This window comes from Mytilus galloprovincialis, chromosome 13 (assembly GCF_965363235.1).
Source record: "Mytilus galloprovincialis chromosome 13, xbMytGall1.hap1.1, whole genome shotgun sequence".
NCBI lineage: Eukaryota > Metazoa > Mollusca > Bivalvia > Mytilida > Mytilidae > Mytilus > Mytilus galloprovincialis.
The window spans coordinates 26,439,163-26,466,112 of record NC_134850.1 but is presented as its reverse complement, the minus strand read 5'-3'; the positions used below and the strand labels follow the sequence as shown (position 1 = coordinate 26,466,112).

General features: G+C 31.9%; 2 protein-coding genes across 2 annotated transcripts in view; one reads left to right on the top strand and one right to left on the bottom strand.

The window, feature by feature from the left end:
• LOC143057359 (uncharacterized) overlaps positions 1 to 9,713 on the top strand; it is a 36,987-nt gene extending 27,274 nt beyond the window's left edge. The window contains exon 14 of the mRNA XM_076230663.1: positions 812 to 9,713. Coding sequence (XP_076086778.1) covers positions 812 to 1,531 — 720 coding nt within the window. The 3' untranslated portion in view covers positions 1,532 to 9,713. The remainder of the gene's footprint in view (positions 1 to 811) is intronic.
• A 1,328-nt stretch (positions 9,714 to 11,041) lies between these two features.
• The window catches only part of LOC143056466 (uncharacterized), a 62,027-nt gene continuing 46,118 nt past the window's right edge, over positions 11,042 to 26,950 (bottom strand). Inside the window, exons 9-13 of the mRNA XM_076229544.1 lie at positions 25,901 to 26,197; positions 22,700 to 22,993; positions 21,637 to 21,930; positions 20,576 to 20,869; positions 11,042 to 12,174 (exon numbers count right to left, since the gene is read on the bottom strand). Of these exons, the coding sequence (XP_076085659.1) occupies positions 11,339 to 12,174; positions 20,576 to 20,869; positions 21,637 to 21,930; positions 22,700 to 22,993; positions 25,901 to 26,197 (2,015 nt within the window). The 3' untranslated portion in view covers positions 11,042 to 11,338. The remainder of the gene's footprint in view (positions 12,175 to 20,575; positions 20,870 to 21,636; positions 21,931 to 22,699; positions 22,994 to 25,900; positions 26,198 to 26,950) is intronic.

Below are 26,950 nucleotides of genomic sequence, written 5' to 3'. Positions count from 1 at the left end.
TAACTGATTTTCTGATTAATGGTGATTTCAAAACTTCAACCATTTTCTTTTCTTACTTATCACGCCATGATGAGTCATATGTGTTTTAATTTTAAATGCTAAACTATAAAAATGAAACATTTTTCCATTTTTGTTTAAACATATTTATAGAAATACAGATTAAGTTAATGATAATATTTTTTACTGCCAATTTAATTTTTAAAACAGTATACCCAGCATGCAGATGGCAGTATAAATCACATCACAAATGTGAAAAGTAAATTAATTCAATATTGCATGTTCTCTGTTGTAAATACGGCACAAACACAAAGTGGGAAAGTCACAAATTTCTTATATTGTAACCTAAAGACTTTGTGACGTGACACTTGTATAGTTGGGCATTCTATAGATCAATTACTTTATTATAACATACAACATTTTCCTCTTTAATTCAAGTAATCTCAACATTTTGGTACCGTGACCAGGATTTATTTTTAACATTCACTAAAGCACTATAAAAAATCCTTGGGAAAACACTGAAGTTGACCTTGTAAAATTATGAAGTGCTGCCTCTCATTAAAGAAAACACAGGAATATAATTATATAAATGATAAACAATTACAAATGTCATATAGAATCGGAGTGACCTTGGAAATGATTAGAACATTGTTTAAATTTTTTAAATTTTATAGTTATCATGTTTATGGAAGTGAGAAAATCATTAAAAAAATCTGTGATGCGACCCATTATGGACTGTAACTAGACCTTAACAAAAATCTCATTGTAATTATATTCTGCTAGAAAATGAAAATATAAATCTATTATATTTCAGATCGCAACCAAGTTGAAAGAATTAGTATCCCAAGCGAGAACTTATCAAAAGAATATTTTAAGCAAACAGAAACTTCAAAAATTACAATATGAAATTGGGGTCAGTGACTCAGATAGTGTAAATAGATTAAAATATGACAGTGTTAAACGACTTCACATAGATTCTGAAAGTAGTACAACTTTCAGAATAGACAGTGGAGGAGGACGTGTTCATAGAGATTCAGAAAGTAGCTATGTACAAAATAATGACAATGGTTCTCTAAGACTTCACAGAGATTCAGAAAGAAGTTTTAAACCAAAATCGGACAATGGTATTAAGCGTTACCACAGAGATTCAGAAAGTAGTTCCATATTGAAAACTGACAATGGTACTCCACATCCTCACAGAGATTCAGAAAGTAGTTCCATATTGAAAACTGACAATGTTACGCCAGGACTTCGAAGTGTATCCGAAATTAGTTCCATATTGAAAACAGACAATGGTACTCCACGTCTTCACAGAGATTCAGAAAGTAGTTCCATACTGAAAACAGACAATGTTACTCCACGACTTCGAAGTGAATCGGAAATTAGTTCCATATTGAAAACAGACAATGATACTCCAAGACTTCACAGAGACTCTGAAAGTGGAGCAGTATTAAAAACTAGCAGCAATAATCTTTCCAAAAATGATAGCTTTAAAGGATCTGTGAAGAAAGTTGATTTCAAAGATGATGTTTAGCATTAATTCAGATGACAGTATTTGCAAGAAGACAACCAGAATATTGCATAAATTTCATTGCCTAATTATTATTATATGTATAATAATTTAATTTTGGATGTAACGCTTCTTCTGATTGGCTGACGTTGTTTTGTTTATCAGCTCATAGACATCATTTTGTGATGTGACCGTAACATCATCAACAGGGCTTCCAAAAAACATTTGAGCCAGCCGGACATTTTATATCTGATCCCGATTTTAATCCCTTAAGACTAAGTCACAAAAGGCAATTATGGCAATCAGATGGCCATTCCAATGATAATGACATTAGATTAAAAAACGATTTTAAACTTTACTTTGTTTTGGATGTTTGGATGTAAACTGTTAAATTGGCAGTGCATCATTCAAAGTGTGCACATCAGCGTGCTCATATCTGCCATAGCTTCTTTATTTGTGCAAAATGACATGTCAAAAACTTCATTTTTGTTTTTAAAATCATGTTTTTCTAAAACCGGATGTTGACTTGACAATGGTAAAACATGGACCGTAAACGGATACGTAAAATCCGTGTACGTTTGCAAAGCATGACTGAGTGAAGAAGCTCTTTCCACGTTATTTCTTCAACAAAATGCTTGAAATGAACGTTTAGATACAGGTATCAGTGATAATTTTAGCATTTTGAAGAAATAAAGGATGCATAATTAAATTTCCCACCTTTGCACATGCGCACACGTGTTCTAGTTCATTTGACGTAGTTCTGACGATTTTTCATTCAAACCTTTTAAAAAATTTTAACAAATCATGTAGATAAACTAATTTCTTATAATTTTAATCTTTTGGACTAAATCAATGAGCTACAAACTGCTGAAATGTAAGAAAATAATTGTGAATAGACCGATCAATTTATGCGATGTCCGGTACTGAACATAGTTTACCTGTCACCTGAACATGTAGATATCACCTGTCCAACAACTAATTAGCCTTGATTAAAATTAAAAAGTATTGAAGTAGGGGTTGTTTTGATAGTAATTAATCATCATGTCACTTTTATGACCGGAAATGTGTAGATGTTAAAGGCAAAAGGTTGGGTCAAAAAGATCGTGACTTATGTTAAAATGACCGAAAAAGCCTTGAAAACTAAAATGTATATGACCGTTTCATGCTTTGCCCAGCCGGACTTTTACCGGACATTAATCAAATGTCCGGAATATATGACCGTTTTGAAAGCCCTGGTCATCAACGTTTTTTCATGGTTTACTCCGGTTTAAAATGGAATTTAGAATTAAATTATAAGAAATGACTGTAATATTTTTTCTGTCTATATGAATGTGGTGCACTAAAGTGTGCACCACATTTTTGATGTTATTTCATATAGACAGAAAAAATATTACAGTCATTCCTTAAGAAAAAAAATAACAGCAGCAATTTCCATAGTGGATGGACTATTTTTCCATGTCAATGTCACTTCCCCCCTAAAAAAAATCCCTCCATCAAAGTATACAAAAGTGTACTTTCTAAAGAAAACTTTTTGTTTGAATCTGATCTTTTGAGTACAGAAACAGAAGAAAATCATAAGTTTGCCTAGGAATCTGCTCTTAATAGCAATAATAATAATAGTAAATTGGGTACACAGCTAGATACAACAAACTAATCTTTCACGATGCCCTCCATGATTTCCTCAAAATTGTTTCAAACATTGTTTATTGCTTACCTGGTTAACTTTGTTTCAAAATTACAATAGGGAACATATATTTCAGTACTGGTAATTATTCACCTGTTTATTGACAATCAAAATTGTCTCCCTTTTGATAATTAATTTAAGCATGCATTTTTTTTTTAACTTCTAACTTGGACAATAGTGTATTTTAGACTTATTAAAGTTATTTAATTTGTTAGCATTTCATGTTGTCAATACTGTAAACCATCTAATTTAGCGAACAATTTAATTTTAGCGATCAGAAAAACAATGGGAGTAAAACATCATCATAAACATGTAACACTTGTATCTTTCTTCATTTAAGGTGGTACCCAACACTTTCACTAAAATTAATTTGGCTCTTTTAATTTTCATAAAATGTTGTCAACTTTGACACTTTAACAAAAATATAAAAATTTAAAAGTTTTTGAACCAACCGTTTTGCCAGAAAAATTACTCTGGTTATATAGCAATTTGACAAACACCAATTTTGATCATTGAGAAGCTTAATATTCCTTTTACAACACAATGTAATTAAAACGTTCAGCTGACTTTACAGAGTTATCTCCCTGTAGTGTAAGGTACCACCTTAACTACATGCAGTTAATTTGAAAATTGCGAAATGGGATAGAAAGGACTGAATGCGAAATTAAGTATCTGCAAAAATAAGTTGGTTAACAGTATTATTATTTTTTGCCCAAATCTACAACTTTATATATAGGGCTTCCTGTAGTAAACTTATACCCAAGAAATTTTATACCATGTTAGTAGTAGAGTATTATAGTAACAATTTTAGGTTTTTGTTTGTCTTAGCAGCATGATTTTTGCTCTTTTATACAATTACACTATCCAACACAAATTTGTACAAAGCAAAGAGGTTATTGTTAGTCCCCACCAAAAATATTCCAAACAAAAACCATATTCAGTAAAATTTTATGCAAGTATCCAAAAGGTGCTAGTAGTTATATAAATGGTACTAATTTTCATGCATCTGATAACTATTTTTATTTTTAATATTGTGCAATATTTGATTGTTTGATATAAGATTATACAATATGGGTTTGTAAGTCAGATATTTTACTTGCCAGTTTTCACATGCCAAAAATGTTCAGATTGAATAACTTCTTTTTAGCGTTTCAAAAATATACTGACCACCAAAAGAAATGCAGCTTAGTTACACATATGTTAGGTTTGATGTTCTTTCTTAGATATTTCCATTGAAAATTAAAAATTAGAAAAACTAAGAATTGAATAAAACAATTAATTTGATGATTTTTATGCCCCATCTACGATAGTAGAGGGGCATTATGTTTTCTGGTCTGTGCGTCTGTCCGTCCATCCGTTCGTTCGTTCGTTCGTCCGTTCGTCCGTCTGTCCCGCTTCAGGTTAAAGTTTTTGGTCGAGGTAGTTTTTGATGAAGTTGAAGTCCAATCGACTTCAAACTTGGTACACATGTTCCCTATGATATGATCTTTCTAATTTTAATGCCAAATTAGAGATTTTACCCCAATTTCACGGTCCACTGAACATAGAAAATGATAGTGCGAGTGGGGCATTCGTGTACTGAGGACACATTCTTGTTTCTTTCTAATTCCCAGTTTATACCAAAAATTGTTGGTTAGAAATTGCCATACTTTTTTAGGGTGGAAATATTTGGTATTGATAGGGAATAACGGAAAATGTGATTAAAACGTTTAATATTCACTCCAGTGCTTTTTTTAGTAAAACATTCAAATATTCATCCATAAAAGAAGAAAATATTTATCATTTTGTAAGCCAAATTATAAACATAATAATGATTGAATTAATTTGAAATAATTTTTATGAAGCATCAATCAATTCGCCGTTTCAGAATCTAATGCATCCTGGGTAATATTTTCAAAAGTGTACACCACAACGTCCTGATTGGTTAAAAATGCCATAAACAATGGAAATTTAACCAATGACGTGGCGTTTTTTTCATTTTGGGGTACGAACAATGAAATTACCCATGATTCTTTAGATTCTGAAACGGCTAATTGCTCAACCATATCATGGTCATGTAATCAAGAATTTTATTAGTGAAACAAAAGTTGATAAAACAATCAGAGCTTGTAGTATGGTTGTCCCACAACACTCTGTGTTGTTTGCATTTTTATCTTCTTGTATTTATTGTGATATGTTATAACTTGCTGAACTATGAAAAGCAGGTATCTGTTTTATAAATATGAATGTAACAGAATTGTATTGTTATAACTTATATGTGTTTATGAAATCATATATGTTTTTGAAATCCTTGGTACTACAGTGCAACATGTCTAATCCGACACCTGAGTATTCCAACATCCTGCTTTAACAAACACATTTTCACAGTCCCAAAATATGCCTTTCCTTGCAGAAGAAATCTGCGTATTCCGACACCCTACTTAATCCAACATTTTTTTTCTGGTCCCCCATTGTGTTGGATAACACAGGTTAGACTAATTTTTATAAAGCATTTGTGATAATTTGATTAAATTCCTCATATATTACTGATAAATGTATAGGTGCAATTTTGTTAATTGTTAATTATATTGGTGGTTTAAAGGTGATTTGTATTTTGCTTTTTTTTTGTAATTTTTCATGATTTATAATCAGTTACATAGTAACTAAATTGCTCCATAAAAATATTGCTTCAAATTATCCCAAATATGATATCTGCTGGACTTAAAGGTAATTTTTTTACATGATAATCTAACGTTTAATTTACCAAACCGTTTCTGTTCCAGAACTATTTTACTCCATCATTTAGTGTAGAGAAGTATGCGGACCTGTAGGCAGATCAGGCCTTGAAGGCATAAAACTTTGCTCAGTGCTCGGAGCACAAAAATCATGCTCGAAACATGAAATCCAGCAGTTTGATTGGTTGATTTTCTAGTCTGAGAACAAAAATCATGCTCGAAAGTTTTATGACCGTGAGGCCAGAGCTGAAACTGCTGGGGAGTTTGCTAATTTGCTTGCATTTTTTATGTATGTTTAAGAAATTTTATTTTGTTTCAGAATCATTGTTTGATTTTAAATGTTGGTATTTTATTCATGTTAATTGTTATCACATTTGCTGTTTTTTTGTTGTTTCTTGATAAATACACTACAGTACATTGTTGAGGTTCTCTCTTTGCAAATGTATGGTGATTTTATTTCTTGTGATACAATTTGTTGACCCTTTTTCCCTATAATTTGAGGTGTTTGTTTATTTTAATGAGATGGTTTAAGATACTGATATTATAAATTATCATTATTCTCTTTTCATAAGTCCTCAAGATCTCATATCAGATATAATATTACTTTGTTATATCACATATCTAATTTTTTATTAACAATTTTTGCTCAATTGCCTATTAATCCTTCATCCATATATTTGCTTGGTTGAGCAAATATTTATATGCAGCTTATTCATTATCTTGATAGTAATTTTTTATACTAACGCAAAAAAATTTGCGTTCATATAATGGTATGATGTTGTCTGCGTCGTCGTCTTTCGGAAGACACATATGGTGTCCGTACAGTTATTTTAGTTTAAGTCAATGGATCTCTATGAAATTTTAATAAAAGGTTCCAATACATCAAAAGAAAGGTTGGGATTGATTTTATGGGGATGATGGTCCTAACCTTTTGGAATAAGGGGCCCAAAACAAGCATTTTTTTACTTTTAGGATATCAACTTGTGTATAAGCATTTCAATTGCTCTGAAATTGTACCACAATGTTTAATATCACAGGTAGAAAGTTTGGATTGATTGTGGGGGTTATAGTCCTAAATGTGAGGAATTTGAGGCCAAAAATGGGGCCATAATAAGCATTTTTTTAGTTTTCAGTCAATAACTTGTGTTTAGGTGTATAAATCTCTCTCAAATTATACCACAAGTTTCCGTACCACAAAGGGATGATCAGAGGGTTGGTGGGATATGGTTCAAATCATCAAGCAATTAGGGGGAAAACAAGGGTTTTTCTGGTGATAGGACAATTTAGAAAATTTAAAAGCAGTGAAGGGGAGGTAATCCAATTAAAATTTAAAGAACACTATTATATATATGTTTGATTACTTGGTTACCTCACTTACACTGCTTGAAAATTATGTATTAAGAAATGATGATTGTCTGGAAATTTATTTTGAGAAGTTACGGTTTATTAGTATTGATTTTAACCATGGCTGTATGTCATTTTATATTTCAATATTTTACATGTTGTACGATGAATTTAAATGAGTAGTTATTGTTGCCAACTCCATTAGAACTTTGATTTGAGATTATTTTTTTGATAAGGAAATAGGGGAGGTGAAAAAAAATGTTAAAGGGAAAAGGGGGGGGGGGGCTCAGTAGCAAATAAAAAATAAAATAAGTTCAATATACCACATTCATTCTATGTCAGAAACCTATGATGTGTCAACTACTTAATCACAATTCAAATTCATAGCTGTATCATGCATGTGTCCATACTTGCCCCAACTGCTCAGGGTTTGACCTCTGTGGTCGTTTAAAGCTGTGCCCTGTGGAGAATCTGTTTTTGAATACTGAAACTGGCTAGGTACCTAAAAATGGCACTTTTTTTTGGTTCACTTTTGCTCATTTCATAATAAATCTACAATTGGGACAATATTCCCTGGCTTTAATCAGATGTTTTTAAAGAGATCAATAGTCAAGGCAAAATCCAGCAAAAATTAAATCTGCATACCAGTATGGCCCCTTGAAATTTTGTAGCTTAAATTCCTCAAATTAACCTTTTTTTACAGTATACATATAACTGTATGTAGCTAATTAGTTTATTTGTCTTTTTTTTAAAGCAACTTATTCCAGACATCTGTAATTGCAACACTGAAGTGAAATATGAAAGACAAATTCAGTCTTCACGACGAGTGGCAGCCCAGGCTGGTAAAATTGCTCTCAGGCCTGTAAAAATCAGACCTACAGGCCAACAGAATCTAACTAAAAAATTTCAAAAATTGAACTGCGGGCCTGTAGATTTAGCAGTTCAGCGTGAAGACTGCAAATTGCAAAATAGGTCACCATGAAAATTTCTGAGAATACACTTATTAAGTAACATTAATTTATTGATTTTTATATATTTTTTTATAACAGTTTTTTAATTTGTAAATCAATCTGGTCTGTTTTATGTAAATGTATTTTTTATAACAAATCATACATTTTTTATTGATTTTATATTTTTGATACTAATAATACATTTCAGGGTTTGCCCATTTTTAACTGTTTGCTACCAAACCCATATTACCACTAAAGGATTTCCTTACAAATAAACATGTTAAAGTTGTTTTATCTAGAGCTATTTGTTATTATACTCTTTGTAAGCAGTCATTAAATCTACACCACAGTCTCCCCCTTTTTAACAATCTATAAATTTTCATTTTACCTGCTGAGCTTGGAATGTTTAATTTTTTTTTAATGAAGATAGGTGCTATACTTTGTCTATCATTTGCATGTAACTTGTATGCTTGTGAATCCTTCAAAGTGATGTATTCTGTCATGACTTGCATTAAAAGTATGTGTTATGACAGAATAATTTCTGTATTTTTTGCCTTTAACATGTTTAAGGTCAGAAAGCTATTATTTTAAAGATTACTATTTAAAAGCAACAGTATCAATTATTATGGAAGCAATGATTCATCAACATGTTATTTTAGAATAAATTCATCTGGTTGATCTATCTTTTCTATCATATCAGTGTTCTTCTGAATATCTGCAAAGATGTCTTAGTGTTTGTGGTTATCGTGATTTTAGTTTTGAATTTCAAACATGCTTTTAAAGATGATCCTTCATTATGTTAGAATTTGTATGTAATATGATTCTGAGAATTTTATAGTGATAGAACTCCAAGGACATCGATCTTAATACATGCAGAAAATGTGTTATTCTTATACAAAGCTATATATTTCAGAACCATGTAGGCATTTTGATCGAGAGAATTTTATAACCTGGTTAAATGGTTGTAGTAAACTAAAACTTCCTTTCCAGATCCAGTATTCTTTTAAGAATGTCTATGGATTGTGTGCACATGAGGAAGAATAAGGGTTTTAGCTTCTTTTTGGGGGAAAAAACAAGTAAGAAGAGGTTTTAATATCTGTAAAAATATGCTACTTGATTGGCTATTGAAATCTCTTTATTCAAATATTACTAATCTTAATATTCGAAATATCCAACCATATGAATGATAAATCATAGAAGGAAATATTGAAATTGACTATCACTTCCATATCTTTTATCTTTCTATCAATATTAGCTATAATTTGCTAGGTAATTTGTTAGACTAGGGATATGTCGTTTCCTTCAATTTTATTTTTAAAAATGTACAGAAGATGGCAATTACACCCACAATCAACATACCAACTTTTTTTCCATTGTGTCTTATTTTATTACACTGGACAAATGGCACTCGTATGTCTATGTTTTTTATGCAAAATATTCATATAATCGTTATGTTATGTTTATTTTATCATTTAATATATCCAATGGCAATTAAAATAAAAAGAATGAAATAATTCAATATTTTCATTTATATCTGGAAACTCTTCTGATTTTTGAAAAGTTTGCTATCGCTTTCGTCCCCGAGGGTATCACCAGCCCAGTAGTCAGCACTCAGGTGTTGACATGAATATCAATAATGTGGTCATTTTTATAAATTTCCTGTTTACCAAATTTTGAATTTTTCGAAAAACTAAGGATTTTCTTATCCCAGGCATAGATTTCATTAGCCGTATTTGTCACAACTTTTTGGAATTTTGGATCCTCAATGCTCTTCAACTTTGAACTTGTTTGGCATTATAATTATTTTGATATGATCGTCACTGATGAGTCTTATGTAGACGAAACGCGCGTCTGGCGTACTAAAATATAACCCTGGTACCTTTGATAACAATTTCCTTAGGCGGCAGCCTCAACTTCCAGTGAGACAGACTATCGCAATGTTCTGCTCCAAGATAATGTAGTACTAGTGTTCGAATTCTGATTCTTGGATATTTTGAGTTGCTACTCTTTTGAAAAGATTACAGCTTGAATAAAAAAAGGAATGAATGTTCACCGACAATTCAGATGAGTTAACTTCATTCTGAAAATAAGTATCACATTGGCTGAAGAGAAAATCAAAAGAAACCTACTCGAGACATTTTCCCGAACTATTTTTTACTACGATATTTACAACTGTTAATCACTAGCCAATCAACACTGAGGTTGTGAGTTCGATCCCCGCTCATGCGGGTGCACTCGACTCCAATCTCAATTGACTAGGATTGTCAGTTTTCCATCGAAGGTCGGTGGTTTTCTCCCGGCCTTTTATTCCGCCTTCTTCCACCAATAAAAACTGGCCGTAACGAAATAACCCCAAAACGGTGCATAAAAGTGGCGTTAAAAAAAAAAAAAAAAAAAAAAATCTTTCAGCATGTTTCCAAAAAAAAGGTGAACATTTATTCTTTCATTTCAAATCTCTTCAAGGTGTGTGTTCTTTTGGTGCACCAAACTCCTTAACTAAACTGTTTTTCAGATTTCATATTCAATTTACTATAATAAAGAAATAGAACTGTAAATTATAACAAGACTTTGGCTAATGATACATGTCAATGCTGTGAATATACGAACAATTAAACGAGAGAAACATATGTGTGTGACAAAGGACTACTTCACATTTTTTTGTTACAATGTCTTTGAGAAAAAATAAACAATTGATACAAGTCACGTGGAACTGGATAAAAGGCACAGGATATATGGACTTACTAGTATAAGTAGATAAGTGAAATAAATTAAGGATATAGAACCTAACAACGCCATGTAGTTTGTTTTACTTTCTTTCGTTTTAATTTGCAAATTACTCATCCATATATAATGTTTTTTATTCTAAGACAAATGATTATTGAGTACAAACGCATGACCTGATACATTTAATTGTCCCAACATTTAGTTAAACACGTTTTGTATTTACCATAAACCATTACAAACAGATCAGACAAGATATGAATATTTGTAATTCTGTAAATATAAATGACAGTCAATTAAGAAAGATACGTAGCAAAGCACACAAAAATAAAATATGATTAACTTTTAATAACTGCATGTACAAACATTTCCGAATCCGAACAAATTCATTGAGTTGAAGAAGTCATGTTTTTGTATGTTATATTGTTTTTTTTATGTCAAAAAGGAAGGCTTTTCCGCCTTCATACTGTTTATTTTTACAAACAAGTAGAACATTTTCGTTTCTGTCAAAATGAATTACACTCGTCCTATTCAGGCCAACTGCATCAATAAAAAGTTCTTCGTAATGTTTGCCATCACCAGATACAACAAATACAGTGTTTGAATTAAAATCAGTTACATATATATTGTCCTTCTCATCTGTTGTCACGCTGTTTAAACATTGACACTTTTCATTATCAAACTTCCACAATATTGTGCCATCTACCGAGCAGCGGTATATTGAAGTTTCGTAAAAGCAGACCAATATGTCCCCTTTAACGGTTATGTCGACAATACGTTGTGAAGGTGAAGGTATAAAAGAACGTATTATTGTACCTTTCAGATCCATCACACGTACTATTCCGTCACCGATAACAACGTACAGGATATTATCATCATATGATATTGCATGACAGTGTTTACGGGTTTTGATTGATTTGATGACCTTATCTGTATATATATTTATCAATTTTATGGTTCTGCCTATACAGGATACTGCCACAGTGTCACTGTCGATCTCTGTAATATGCCACGGTTTGCGATCCAGAGGTATGTTATGTTCATCCGTACCATCTGCATTACAAGTGATAAGTTGGCTACCATTATAGTCGGCGAATACCAATTTATTGCCTATTTTGATACAGTCATTAATGCTTGATTCATAACCCGACATTGTAACCTGTAACTGTTGACGTAAAGTGACAGAAACAGGAAAGTTGTATTTGACTGGTGTTTCAGCTAGGGCGAATGCTTCCTCTGTGGCTGGTACATTTTCTGAAATGAGAGGTATTCAATTTATCACTTGAGCAGTTATTGCCTAATAAATTTGCTAGAAATTGCATGTTGTACCATATCTATTTTGTGTTTACTCTTTCTACATGTTTTATGCATAACTGATGAGTCTTATGTAGACGAAACGCACGTATGGCGTCTTAATTTATAATCCTGGTACCTTTGAAAACTACTTAGTATTTATACCATTGGGTCGAGATCACTAATGGTGGACGTTTCGTCCCCGTCGGTATCACCAGCCCAGAAGTCAGCACTTCGGTGTTGACAAGAATATCAACAAAATGCTCATCTTATAGATTTACTGTTTGCTAAAGTATGAATTAATAAAAAAAACTAAGGATTTTCTTATTCCAGGTATAGATAACCTTAGCCGTATTTGGCACAACGTTTTGGTCTTTGGGTCCTCAATGCTCTTCAACTTTATACTTGTTCGGTTTTCTAACTATTTTGATCTGAGCGTCACTGGTGAATCTTATGTAGACGAAACTCGTGTCTGGTGTATCAAATTATAAACCTGGTACCTTTGATAACTATCACGACCTTAAACTTTCTCTAATTTCTTGAATTGTTTTTCACAGGGATTGAAGTATAGAAATGTATTCAGCATATTCGCGTTCTGGGATACTTATTCAATTTGATAAGTTATTTGTTTGACGCTATTTATTAAATTCATGTGCTAGATAAAAATTGATTTAAAGCCATATTTTGTCCTTACTGCATAGGACTGGACCTACGACCTCTACATGGCAAAAAGTCAAACAATTAAACAAAAGAAAATAAAAATGCCATGATTGATAACAATAACAATAACGAACACTTGTTTTGTCTACATCAGTGGCGCTTCGACCATTTATTTTGTGAGATATAATACCGTATAGCGGGTTATTTTTGCGGGGTATAAGTGTTTATGCAAAGGTATTGATAACAGTTTCAAATCCACCAAAATAATAACCGCCAAAATATTTCTTACACCATATTTTAAATGAAAATAAATGTCACACCCGCGAAAATAACCCACTATACGGTAATCTCGGGATGCAACAGTTAAATAGTGACTAAAAGCTAAACTAAAGTAAGATATAATCATTGGACGTCTTCTCGTGAATATGCATATGATACTAAGATATTTTCTAATTTGGTTTCTTTAGTTTAAATCTTCTCACAGATGGGTCATGGTGCGCAATTCGTTTTATGTAGACTATAATGGTTGTCTTTTCTTCAGTTCATCTGTTCATATCTTAAACCTGATATGTATTATGGCTCATTTTGAAGCTGAGATATTTTCACACAGGTTGTAAAATTTTGGGGATACAAAGGATGATTCATATTTTCTAAACTGGGAAAGTTACTTATTTTTACAAACAGTTACGAACTCCGAAGTTTTTACAATTTTGTTGCGCTTTTTTCTGCAATCAATTACCAAAGATACAACCATGTCCAACATCATTGCATCCACTCTTTTTCTTTTTTATTTACCGGATTTTCGAAGTAAATATCGGTTATTAATTTGAGGCTGTACGGCGAACGGACGGGCGGGGGTAGGGGGCGGGCGGGTTGGTTGACGACTACCAAATAGTTTCTCCACCATAACATGAAAACACTTTGCCTTTTTTTCAACTTTTCAAATTTGATGATGTTGATTACTGTGACAAAAATGAAGGTCTAGTTCAATTTTCAAGATTTTAGTATTTCTCCTTTTTAGCTCACCTGGTCCGAAGGGCCAAGTGAGCTTTTCCCACCACTTTGCGTCCGGCGTCCGTCGTCGTTGTCATTAACTTTTACAAAAATCTTCTCCTCTGAAACTACTGGGCCAAATTAAACCTAACTTGGCCACAATCATCTTTGGGGTTTTTAGTTTACAAAATGTGTCCAGTAACCTGTCCAACCAATCAAGATGGCCGCCATGGCTAAAAATAGAACATAGGGGTAAAATGCAGTTTTTGGCTTATAACTCAAAAACCAAAGCATTTAGAGCAAGTCTGCCATGTGTAAAATTGTTTATCAGGTCAAGATCTATCTGCCCTGAAATTTTCAGATGCATTGGACAACCCGTTTTTGGGTTGCTGGCCCCTGAATTGGTGATTTTAAGGAAATTTTGCTGTTTTTGGTTATTATCTTGAATGTTATTATAGATAGAGATAAACTGTAAACAGCAATGATGTTCAGCAAAGTACGATTTCTAATAAGTCAACATGACCGAAATTATCAGATGACCCCTTTAGGAGTTATTGCCCTTTATAAACAATTTTTAACCATTTTTAGTAAATCTTAGTAATCTTTTATAAAAATCTTCTCTGAAACTACTGGGTCAAATTCATCAAAACTTTGCCACAATCATTTTTGGGGTATCTAGTTTTAAAAAATGTGTCCAATAACCTGGTCATCAAACCAAGATGGCAGCCACGGCTTAAAATAGAACATAGGGGTAAAATGCAGTTTTTGGATTATAACTCAAAAACCAAAGCATTTAGGGCAAATCTGACATGGTGTTAAATTGTTAAACAGGTCAACATCTATCTGCCCTGAAATGTTTATATGAATCGGACAACCCGTTGTTGGGTTGCTGCCCCTGAATTGGTAATTTTAAGGAAATTTTGCTGTTTTTGGTTATCTAGAATATTATTATAGATAGAGATAAACTGTAAACAGCAATAATGTTCAGCAAAGTAAGATTTACAAATAAGTCAACATGACCGAAATGGTCAATTGACCCCCTAAGGAGTTTTTGTCCTTTATAGTCAATTTTTAACAATTTACTAACATTTTCCACTGAAACTACTGGTCCAAGTTCATTATAGATAGAGATAATTGTAAGCAGCAAGACTGTTCAGTAAAGTAAGATGTACAAACACATCACCATCACCAACACACAATTTTGTCATGAATCCATCTGCCTACTTTGTTTTGTATTCACATACCAAGGTGAGCGACATAGCCTCTAGTTTAGTTACACCATTTTTGATATTCAAAAGTGGTATTTTTAAATATTTTTCTCTTGTTGTCATTTTATGACTAAGGTTAAGTATAATAATGGCAAATGTCTTATCTCACAATTATAATTGGAGTGACAGATTTATTTGAAAATTTTCTATTTCCTAATTGGTGAAGATTACAAGCTATAGTAGATGTAATAGACATTTTGAAGTTAATTACATTACTAATAATTAGATGTTTCCACTTTTCCGTGGTTTTCTTCTGACTATTAGGTCTTTCCACTTTTCCGTGGAAAGACCTATTGATTTTGTTCTGATTACTTATTTTTTGTCTTCTGCCTAATTGCTTTCCTTCGCTGTATTGATGTTTCGCAATATGTCGCTTAGATATTTGGAATATGATATCGTACAGTTTGTAAGCTTTTGTAACTACTACTTCGTAACCGAAAAATTTCCACGTAAGAGTAAATTCCCGGAACACTGTTTTTCTTGTTATCTCTGAGACTACGCAACCGTATAAGAAACCGACAAATTTATTTTTCCAAATTGCTCGTTATATCCTCAGGATGTTCTGTTTTATTTTGACAAAGCCGTATAGAGATTCCATATGAGAGTTATTTCCCCTTTTGTATTTGATAGAATAAAAATGAGGTCAAGGTCAAAGGTTAAGGTCATGTTCAAAATTTTGATTTTGGTTTGTTATCACTAATCTTCAGAAATCCTATAAGATATCGACAAAATATTTTACAGAATTGTTAGATGCGATATGACCTAACTGGTAAATTTGAGTTGAAAGTGTACGGAGACATTTAATGGGAGTTTCCTCCCCTATTATATTTAAAATTACACGTATGGTGATATACAATCTAATTAAAAACCGATCTCTCATCGCTCCTGTTTCTGATATGTCGCGTGGGAGATCTAACGAAACCGGCTTTGAGGTCACATGTGAGTGAACTAAAAGTCATGAATTTATAAAGATATGCAAATGAGTTGACGACCTATTAATAAGCCAATCAAAAAAGTTTATGAATTATTATGACTGACGATTTCGTCGTAAATAAAATGAGTTACATCCCTTTGCCTTACGTTAAACTTCCAAGATCGTGGAAGACTCAATTTCATTGGTCGAAAAAGACACACCTACGAGGTCACTCACATGTGACCTCAAAGCGGGTTTCGTTAGATCTCCCACGCGACATATCAGAAACAGGAGCGATGAGAGATCGGTTTATAATTAGATTGGGTGATATAACTCATTTCTCATATAGGGTCTTTTGACTTGAGGTCCTTGGTTTAGGACATTGAAATTGAGACCAAGGTCATAGGTAAATTTAACGTTCTAAATTTTGACCTTTGCTTTTACTTCATATGTATGCATGATAAAGCCATTGGACTTTTTTTTTATAAGGTTGCAAGCCATTTGAACTTGAAAAAGTCAACCGGAAGTGACCTTTTGTAAACCGGACGTAGCTATTTTTTGTATTAGATTAATGTAAAAGTATATAGAACCATATATTTTTGAAATCAGTGTCAAGTAAATTTCAAACAATACCAAAATTGACTTTTTCAAAACGGAAGTAAAATATTATCTCCCTTATTTATATCTTTTTGTATAGAAACCATATATTTTTGGAATCAGCGTACACTAAGCTGTCATTTGACTCTGAAATTGACATTTAAAACCAAATTTTAATATTTCCTATCAAAATAGATCCTTACTGGTGGAAAGACCTTCAATTGTTCTGTGAACAGTTGGTTTTTAATTTTATGGTGTGTTTGTTATTCTGTAAAAACTCATTTTCTGAGTGATATATGTATATTATTGTTTTGTTGTGTCTGTTAATTTCAATGTTTACTTGATACTGGTTGGGGTTCTAGATATGAAAATTCGTTAGATCAAATTCATAAGTTTAAAAGGTGCATATCTATATTAGTATGTTACAAATGAAAGAAAACATATTGGCCACCATCAACTGTATAAAGTTTGATTTCTACAGTAAGAAAAATCTAAGGCTAAGGGGAAGGCTAACTGAGGCTGTTCCCTCATCTTGGTCTAGTTTTTACCCATATGTAAACGTGTAATAAACTCAGGCGGGTGGTTAGTGTGACGAGCTTGGGATTGGCTCTTATGCTACCCAGTTCTGGCGCTAATGGATGACAAAGGGACAAAGAGGATCCCTTTTATAAAATTCTTTCTGAGGCCTCATCATTTTGTTAGAAGTTTGTACATTCTGGATGTAAGAAAGATTGCCTGTGCACTGCCTTGTGTGCATGTGGTGGTGACCGTGAATAAACATGTATTTTTGGCCAAATAGTAGTTATTTTAAAAATGTTTAAGTAATTTAGTCATTTTATTTTGTTTTATTCAATCTATTCTAATCTCAACATCGAAGATATGGAATGAGGATTACCTTTGACATTTACGCTATATTTTTTTTCCAGAGGTGTCAACGATGTATTTAAACATTTACAACAGAATATAATTAGTGTTTTGGGGGAAAAGTCAAAAGTTTAATAACCAGCACAAAAACAACATTTTCTTTACATGTTGAAAAAAGTTGAATATTTAAATAATAAATCGATTTTTCTATGTCCGCCATATTTAGATATTACCGGAAGTAAGGATTTTAAAGATATACGTCTTATACATTGTATCTATGAGAAGCACTGAATAAAGGTTCCTGCACACAATGTAATGATAGTAGCAATACGTTAAAACACACTTCAATTACCCACCTTAAAATATAAGCTTATGTTAGTACAATGTCCGCCATGATAGATTTTACCGGACGAAGGGTTGTTAAAGACATCTAATCTATATAATATATCAAAAAGTAGTATAAAACAAAGGTTTGAACTAAATTTTATGATAGTACCATGATAATAACATCTGTTCACATACTAGTCTTCAATATTGGGCTGATTTAAGTATGATGTCCGCCATTTTGAATTTTACCGGAAGTGAGACATTTTTTTTCAAATGCCTCCCTATCGGAAATCATAGAGTTGAGGAAGGTCTATGCCAAATTTCATGCTTGTAGCACGAAGTGCACAATTCGTCTGAAATATGCTTGTAGCCGCCGGACTATTCATCTTCTTGATTGAAGTATATTATAGTCAGTGAAGGAACATCAGCATTTCCCCCGATGTACTTTCTTTATTATTTGTTCCTAGATGCCCTCCATGGTTTCCTCAAAATTGTTTCAAACATTTGTTATTGCTTACCTGGTTAACTTTGTTTTAAAATTACAATAGGGAACAAATATTTCAGTAATTATTCACCTGTTTATTGACAATCAAAATGGTCTCCTTTTCTGCGAAACTTAACTCAGGGATCAAAAATTATAGTATGAAATTATTTTTAACTTCTCACTTTGACAATAGTGTAGTTTAGACTTATTAAAATCATGTTATTTGTTGGCATTCATGTTGTCACTACTGTAAACCATCTAATTTTGCGAACAATTTAATTTTAGCGATCAGAAAAATAATGTGAGTAAAACATCATCACAAACATGTAAAATTTGTATCTTTCTTTTTTTAACTACATGAAGTAAATTTGAAAATCTCCAAATAGGCCAGAAAGGACTGAACCCGTAATAAAGTATCTTTAAAAATAAGTTGGTTTACAGTATTTGAAATGCTTGCCCAAATCTACAACTTTATAGGGCTTCCTGTAGAAAACTAATACCCAAGAAATTTTATACCCTGTTAGTAGTAGAGTATTATGGTAACAATTTTACATAAAGTTTTTGTTTTTGTCTTAGCAGCCTCATATTTCTTATTTATTCACTGTCCAACACAAATTTGTACAAAGCAAAGAAGATATTGTCAGTCCCCACCAAAAATAATACAAACAAAAACCATATTCAGTAATATTTAATGCAAGTATCCAATAGGTGCTAGTAGTTATATAAATGGTACAAATTTTCATGGACCTGATACCTATTTTTATTTTTAATATTGTGCAATATTTGATTGTTTGATATAAGATAATACAATATGGGTTTGTAAGCCAGTTATTTTACTTGCCAGTATATGTATATATATGCCAAAATAGTGAAGGATGAATATTCTCTTTTTAAAGTTTAAAAAATATACTGACCATCAAAAGAGATACAATTGACATGACTGAGGTTTGATACTCTCTGTGGAAAATTGAAAATATAAAAATAAATTTAAAGAACATCACAATTTTATTCTAAAAGTCCATTTGTTAGAAATGGACAGAATTTTTCAAGCAAAACATGTTTTGTATTGAAAGGAGATTTTGTTGCTCAAAGAGGAAAAATAGAAAAAAAATGTTGGTTATAATTTAAACATTTAATATTCACTTCAGTAATTTCCAAAGTGAAACATTCAAATATTAATTCATGAAAAAAACCCAATTATTTATTGTTTCCTAAGCCAAACTATAAACATATTAATAACTAAATTGATTTCTATTCAGCATCCCCCTACAGAAAAAAAAATGATGGTCATGTGGCGGACAGTTGAGGGCTAGCTGTTCTAAGCGAAATAGTTGAGGGCTAGCTGTTTTAAGCGAAATAGTTGAGGGCTAGGTGTTGATCATCTTGGCTCAACTAAAACCTGGCCAAGCACTGTATGTTTGATAGATGTCACTCAACAGGCCCTCAACTGAAGCTGATCATTAAGTTGAGGAAAAGTTGAGCAATTGATCTTTGGTTTTCATATAGTTGAGCAATTTAGCATTCAGACTTTGATTTTTTTTTGTAGTTGAGCCAAAGTTGAGCAATTTTAAATATGACCTGGTGATATAAATGTTATGTCCCATCTGTTTTCTCTGTGAATAGTGCAGTGTATTCTTCTGATGACATGACTCTTGGATTTAGTATTATTGATGTTTTAACACATATTTCTGGAAACATCTTTTGGTAAGTACATTGGATTAGAATTTCCACTTTAATAAGTGTATATGCTTTTTTAGTTCAAAATAGTGATATTTTAAGTGTCTTCTTAACTTTTAAGAGTGAAGAAAAAATTGGGACAATATATTTATGCATTATCAAAATGTGTAAGACAGGAGATATATTTATTTTATTATCAAGACAATTTGTTTTATAAAGTTTAGAACAATAAGAATATTTTAATATAACGAATTTTGGTATAAAACGATCTATTTTTATTTACTAGATAACTTTTAAAAAGCAAGGATAAAGCATTCATGTAGTCTGTTGTGAGTTGAGATCTTTCAGCAGTATTTTGGCTTTAAAAATACACACTTTAAATTTATTTTTTCTACAATGTGTACTTGTAGTCATCCGTTTGCAATTTTCGGTTTTATGCTATTACGTTATATATGTTGTATGTTCGTTTTCAACTTTGCTGTATGAATATCCATTTGGTATATTTCTCTTCCTAAGTGTACAAGTGCATAACTTTGTAATTTATTGTAATATCATTATCTTTTAAAAGTTATAACTTACCGATGTAAGTGAGGAAAGATTCATTGCTAATTCCTTCACCAGCCTCGTTCGTAGCTTTACAGACATATACTCCTTCGTCATTTTTATTGAAGTCTTTTATGGTCAGTGAAGGACAATCAACATTGCCTCCTGTGTACTTTTCTTTAGATAATTTAAGTATTTCTTCTTCTCCATCATTAACTCTAATCCATAACAAAATAGGTTTTGGGATTCCAGAAACAGAACATTTTATTATTTGAGCTGTACCTTTGACTACACTCTGCTTTTCAGGAGACACTTTGACCATTGGTTTTTCTATAGTAGCAAAAATTATGTTTCAAACAAAAGAGTCATTTATACACATTATAATGCAGTATGTAATAGTATGTGATCCACATTTGTGTAACTGTGAACAACAGTAATTTCCTTTAAGTCGGTCGGCATTTTGCATCTATTTTAGCATTTTAAAATACAGGCATTTTAGCAAAACAGCACAAAGTCTTTAAAATTATCTCATTTTCCCTGGTAGAAGGATTCATCTAATATGCTATGTATCTAATTAAAACATTGCTTAAATTGAAAAATAGTATGACATATGTGTGTCTTGTTAATACAAGATACACCGAGGGCGTTTAGAACAAAGCCAAGATATTGCATTTTAAAGTGGCGTTTAGAACAAAGGCAAGAAATTGCATTTTAAAAGTGGCATGCTTTTTTATGATGAAAAAGACAACATGGCATCAATATGGCTTATTACTACAAGTGTCTTCTTGTGTAAAGGAATTCAAATTGTAAATACCTTTAGTATGTTTTACCGAAACCAAAATAATCAATAATTCCGAGACTACTGAAATAACTCCGGTTCGTGCTAGTAAACCTTACGTTTGGTATGTTGTTTTTTGTATATCAAATTTTGTTTTTGGGTGTTTTTCGGTTTTATGCTATTACGTTATATATGTTGTATGTTCGTTTTCAATTTTGCTGTATGAATATCCATTTGGTATATTTCTCTTCCTAAGTGTACAAGTGCATAACTTTGTAATTTATTGTAATATCATTATCTTTTAAAAGTTATAACTTACCGATGTAAGTGAGGAAAGATTCATTGCTAATTCCTTCACCAGCCTCGTTCGTAGCTTTACAGACATATACTCCTTCATCATTTTTATTGAAGTCTTTCATGGTCAGTGAAGGACAATCAACATTGCCTCCTGTGTACTTTTCTTTAGATAATTTAAGTATTTCTTCTTCTCCATCATTAACTCTAATCCATAACAAAACAGGTTGTGGGATTCCAGAAACAGAACATTTTATTGTTTGAGCTGTACCTCTGACTACACTCTGCTTTTCAGGAGACACTTTGACCATTGGTTTTTCTATAGTAGCAAAAATTATGTTACAAACAAAAGAGTCATTTATACACATTATAATGCAGTATGTAATAGTATGTGATCCACATTTGTGTAACTGTGAACAACAGTAATTTCCTTTAAGTCGGTCGGCATTTTGCATCTATTTTAGCATTTTAAAATACAGGCATTTTAGCAAAACAGCACAAAGTCTTTAAAATTATCTCATTTTCCCTGGTAGAAGGATTCATCTAATATGCTATGTATCTAATTAAAACATTGCTTAAATTGAAAAATAGTATGACATATGTGTGTCTTGTTAATACAAGATACACCGAGGGCGTTTAGAACAAAGCCAAGAAATTGCATTTTAAAGTGGCGTTTAGAACAAAGGCAAGAAATTGCATTTTAAAAGTGGCATGCTTTTTTATGATGAAAAAGACAACATGGCATCAATATGGCTTATTACTACAAGTGTCTTCTTGTGTAAAGGAATTCAAATTGTAAATACCTTTAGTATGTTTTACCGAAACCAAAATAATCAATAATTCCGAGACTACTGAAATAACTCCGGTTCGTGCTAATAAACCTTACGTTTGGTATGTTGTTTTTTGTATATCATATTTTGTTTTTGGGTGTTTTTCGGTTTTATGCTATTACGTTATATATGTTGTATGTTCGTTTTCAACTTTGCTGTATGAATATCCATTTGGTATATTTCTCTTCCTAAGTGTACAAGTGCATAACTTTGTAATTTATTATAATATGTCATTATCTTTTGAAAGTTATAACTTACCGATGTAAGTGAGGAAAGATTCATTGCTAATTCCTTCACCAGCCTCGTTCGTAGCTTTACAGACATATACTCCTTCGTCATTTTTATTGAAGTCTATTATGGTCAGTGAAGGACAATCAACATTGCCTCCTGTGTACTTTTCTTTAGATAATTTAAGTATTTCTTCTTCTCCATCATTAACTCTAATCCATAACAAAATAGGTTGTGGGATTCCAGAAACAGAACATTTTATTGTTTGAGCTGTACCTTTGACTACACTCTGCTTTTCAGGAGACACTTTGACCATTGGTTTTTCTATAGTAGCAAAAATTATGTTTCAAACAAAAGAGTCATTTATACACATTATAATGCAGTATGTAATAGTATGTGATCCACATTTGTGTAACTGTGAACAACAGTAATTTGCGTACAGTCCGTCAGCAGTTTGCATCTATTTTAGCATTGTTTAAATATTCAGGCATTTTTAGCACAACAGCCAAAAGTCTCAGTATTTTCTCATTTTGACTGGTAGAAGGAACCATCTGATATGTTATGTATCTTATAAAAACACTGATAAAATAATTGAATGATAGCATTACATAAGTTTCTTTCGTTTATACAAGATACACCGGAGGCGTTTAAACAAAATGGTCTTAAAGGCAAGAAATTGCTTTTTAAAAGTGGCATGCATATATAGAAAGGAAAAGAAAACATGGCATTAATATGCCTTATTACTACAAGTGTCTTCTTGTGTAAAGGAATTCAAATTGTAAATACCCTTAGTATGTTCTACCGAAACCAAAAAATTCAATCATTCCGAGACTACTGAAATAACTCCGGTTCGTGCTAATAAACCTTACGTTTGGTATGTTGTTTTTTGTATATCAAATTTGGTTTTTGGGTGTTTTTCGGTTTTATGCTATTGTGTTATATATGTTGTATGTTCGTTTTCGACTTTGCTGTATGAATATCCATTTGGTATATTTCTCTTCCTAAGTGTACAAGTGCATAACTTTGTAATTTATTATAATATGTCATTATCTTTTGAAAGTTATAACTTACCGATGTAAGTGAGGAAAGATTGATTGCTAATTCCTTCACCAGCCTCGTTCGTAGCTTTACAGACATATACTCCTTCGTCATTTTTATTGAAGTCTTTTATGGTCAGTGAAGGACAATCAACATTGCCTCCTGTGTACTTTTCTTTAGATAATTTAAGTATTTCTTCTTCTCCATCATTAACTCTAATCCATAACAAAATAGGTTGTGGGATTCCAGAAATAGAACATTTTATTGTTTGAGCTGTACCTCTGACTACACTCTGCTTTTCAGGAGACACTTTGACCATTGGTTTTTCTATAGTAGCAAAAATTATGTTTCAAACAAAAGAGTCATTTATACACATTTTAATGCAGTATGTAATAGTATGTGATCCACATTTGTGTAACTCTTAACAACAGTAATTTTCGTATAGTCGGTCGGCAGTTTGCATCTATTTTAGCATTGTTTAAATACAGCCATTTTAGCAAAACAGCAAAACGTCTTTGAAATTATCTCATTTTCCCTGGTAGAAGGACTCATCTAATCTGTTATGTATCTAATTAAAACATTGCTTTAATTGAATAATAATATGACATATGTGTGTCTTGTTAATACAAGATACACTAAAGGCGTTTAGAATAAAATTGTTTTTAAGGAAAGAAATTGCATTTTAAAAGTGGCATGCATTTTTATGATGGAAAAGACAACATGGCATCCATATGGCTTATTACTACAAGTGTCTTCTTGTGTAAAGGAATTCAAATTATAAATACCTTTAGTATGTTCTACCGAAACCAAAATATTCAATCCTTCCGAGACTTCTGAAATAACTCCGGTTCATGCTATCAAGTCTTGCGTTTGTATGTTGTTTTTTGTAGATCAAATTTTGTTTTTGTGGTTTTTTTTCGGTTTGATGCTATTACGTTATATATGTTGTATGCTCGTTTTCGACTTTGCTGTATAAATATCCATTTGGTATATTTCTCTTCCTAAGTGTACAAGTGCATAACTTTGTAATTTATTGTAATATCATTATCTTTTAAAAGTTATAACTTACCGATATAAGTGAGGAAAGATTGATTGCTAATTCCTTCACCAGCATCGTTCGTAGCTTTACAGAAATATACTCCTTCGTCATTTTTATTGAAGTTTATTATGGTCAGTGAAGGACAATCTACATTGCCTCCTGTGTACTTTTCATTAAATAATCTAATTATTGCTTCTTCTCCATCATTAACTCTAATCCATAGCAAAATAGGTTGTGGGATTCCAGAAACAGAACATTTTATTGTTTTGGTTGTACCTCTGACTACACTCTGCTTTTCAGGAGACACTTTGACCATTGGTTTTTCTATAGTAGCAAAAATTATGTTTCAAACAAAAGAGTCATTTATACACATTATAATGCCGTATGTAACAGTATGTGATCCACAAATGTGTAACTGTGAACAACAGTAATTTTCGTATAGTCGGTCGGCAGTTTGCATCTATTTTAGCATTGTTTAAATACAGCCATTTTAGCAAAACAGCAAAACGTCTTTGAAATTATCTCATTTTCCCTGGTAGAAGGACTCATCTAATCTGTTATGTATCTAATGAAAACATTGCTTTAATTTAAAAAAAAAAAGTATGACAGATATGTCTTTTGTTTATACAAGATACACCGGAGGCGTTTAGCATGTTTAGAATAAAATGATTTTAGAGGCAAGAAATTGTATTTTAATAGTGGAACCGCTGTTGAATCCAATGATTCCCCAAATATTAGAAAATCTGGTTTTCGACCATAACTATAGGCTTTAGATTAAAATAACTAGGGTTTCAAATTATTTTAATACATATTTAACATTCAATAAATAGAAAATATAATCACGATATTTCATTACAGCATAGAAATTTCGCTGTTTTGGCTGTGATTTTAAGTTGAAACTGTTCACTAGCAAGTGTATCGAAGCCGATGTTGTAATGAAAGATACGAAAGATACCTGGTTTATACTTAGACAAAAGACGTTTCGTTTATAAAAGACCCAACCGCTGGAATCACGATAGTTGAAAAACTAAATCACTTATAAACTAAATAAACATTTCAAACAAACAAAATACACAAAAGAGCTGTTACAAATCTGACAAATATTGTCTATGCCATTTCTGTAGTTTCATATTGAACCAATATAGAAAACTTACCAATGTATATAAGCTGTGATTTATTACTAATTCCAACTCCAGCCTCGTTTGTTGCTTTGCATATGTATATGCCTTCATCGTCTATTATAAAACATTTTATTGTCAATGACGGACATGAAACTGTTCCCCCAGAATATTTTTCTTGTAATGGTACTATTTTGATTTCTTCTCCGTTCTTTTTCTTTGTCCATTGAATGGTAAATGGTGCTGGCTTGCCAGATATGTGACATTCTATTGTATGACTGTCTCCATTTAGAACCGTTTTCTTTGCAGGTCCTATTTCAAGCTTTAGCTCCTCTAAAATAAGACAGGGGTTTAATCGTAACTATTTATAAAACAATCAACACCATGACTTATTTAAATCAAGACTTTCCAAGGTCACATTTTATATCAAATACAAAAACCTTACTTAACGTCTTTGTACACGTTGTGCGAAGTATTATTGTCTGTTTGTTAAATTTATACAGTTGTATTGGATGTTAGTGGTGTATGTTTACACTGTTTTGTTCCAATTTTACTCATGTTAACTTTTTAGGTATGATTTGGTCTCTCATTCAATTTGTGTTAATATAACAAAACTATTAACAATCGTCATACATGTTTGAGGCAAAGCTAACTTTACAACTATGTAATATACCCATTTTCGTAAGAATAAACATGTACCATGTTAGGAATATGACAACTGTTTTCCATTTGTTCCGTTGGTCGATAAAGTCTAACGTAAATAAACCTTTATAACATATCTCATCAGGAGAAAAATACATTTCACAAATATGCAGTAAATAAGTGTTGACAAATCGTATGACTTCAGAAAGGTTATTTAATTATTTTATATAACTCAAGTTCTTATATGAGAAGGGATATGAATTCCCAATTGTGAAACCTTCAATTTGTATTTGATTATCTAATATTCCTGAGATTTTGATATTCCTGTTGATGGCCAGGTTGATTGTTTCTTAAGTCAAGCGAAATAAGCATATATCTCCCCAAGTTATTTCAATCGTTTGCCTCATGCGTTTGTAGTATCAATAACAATTCCGAATTTATTGT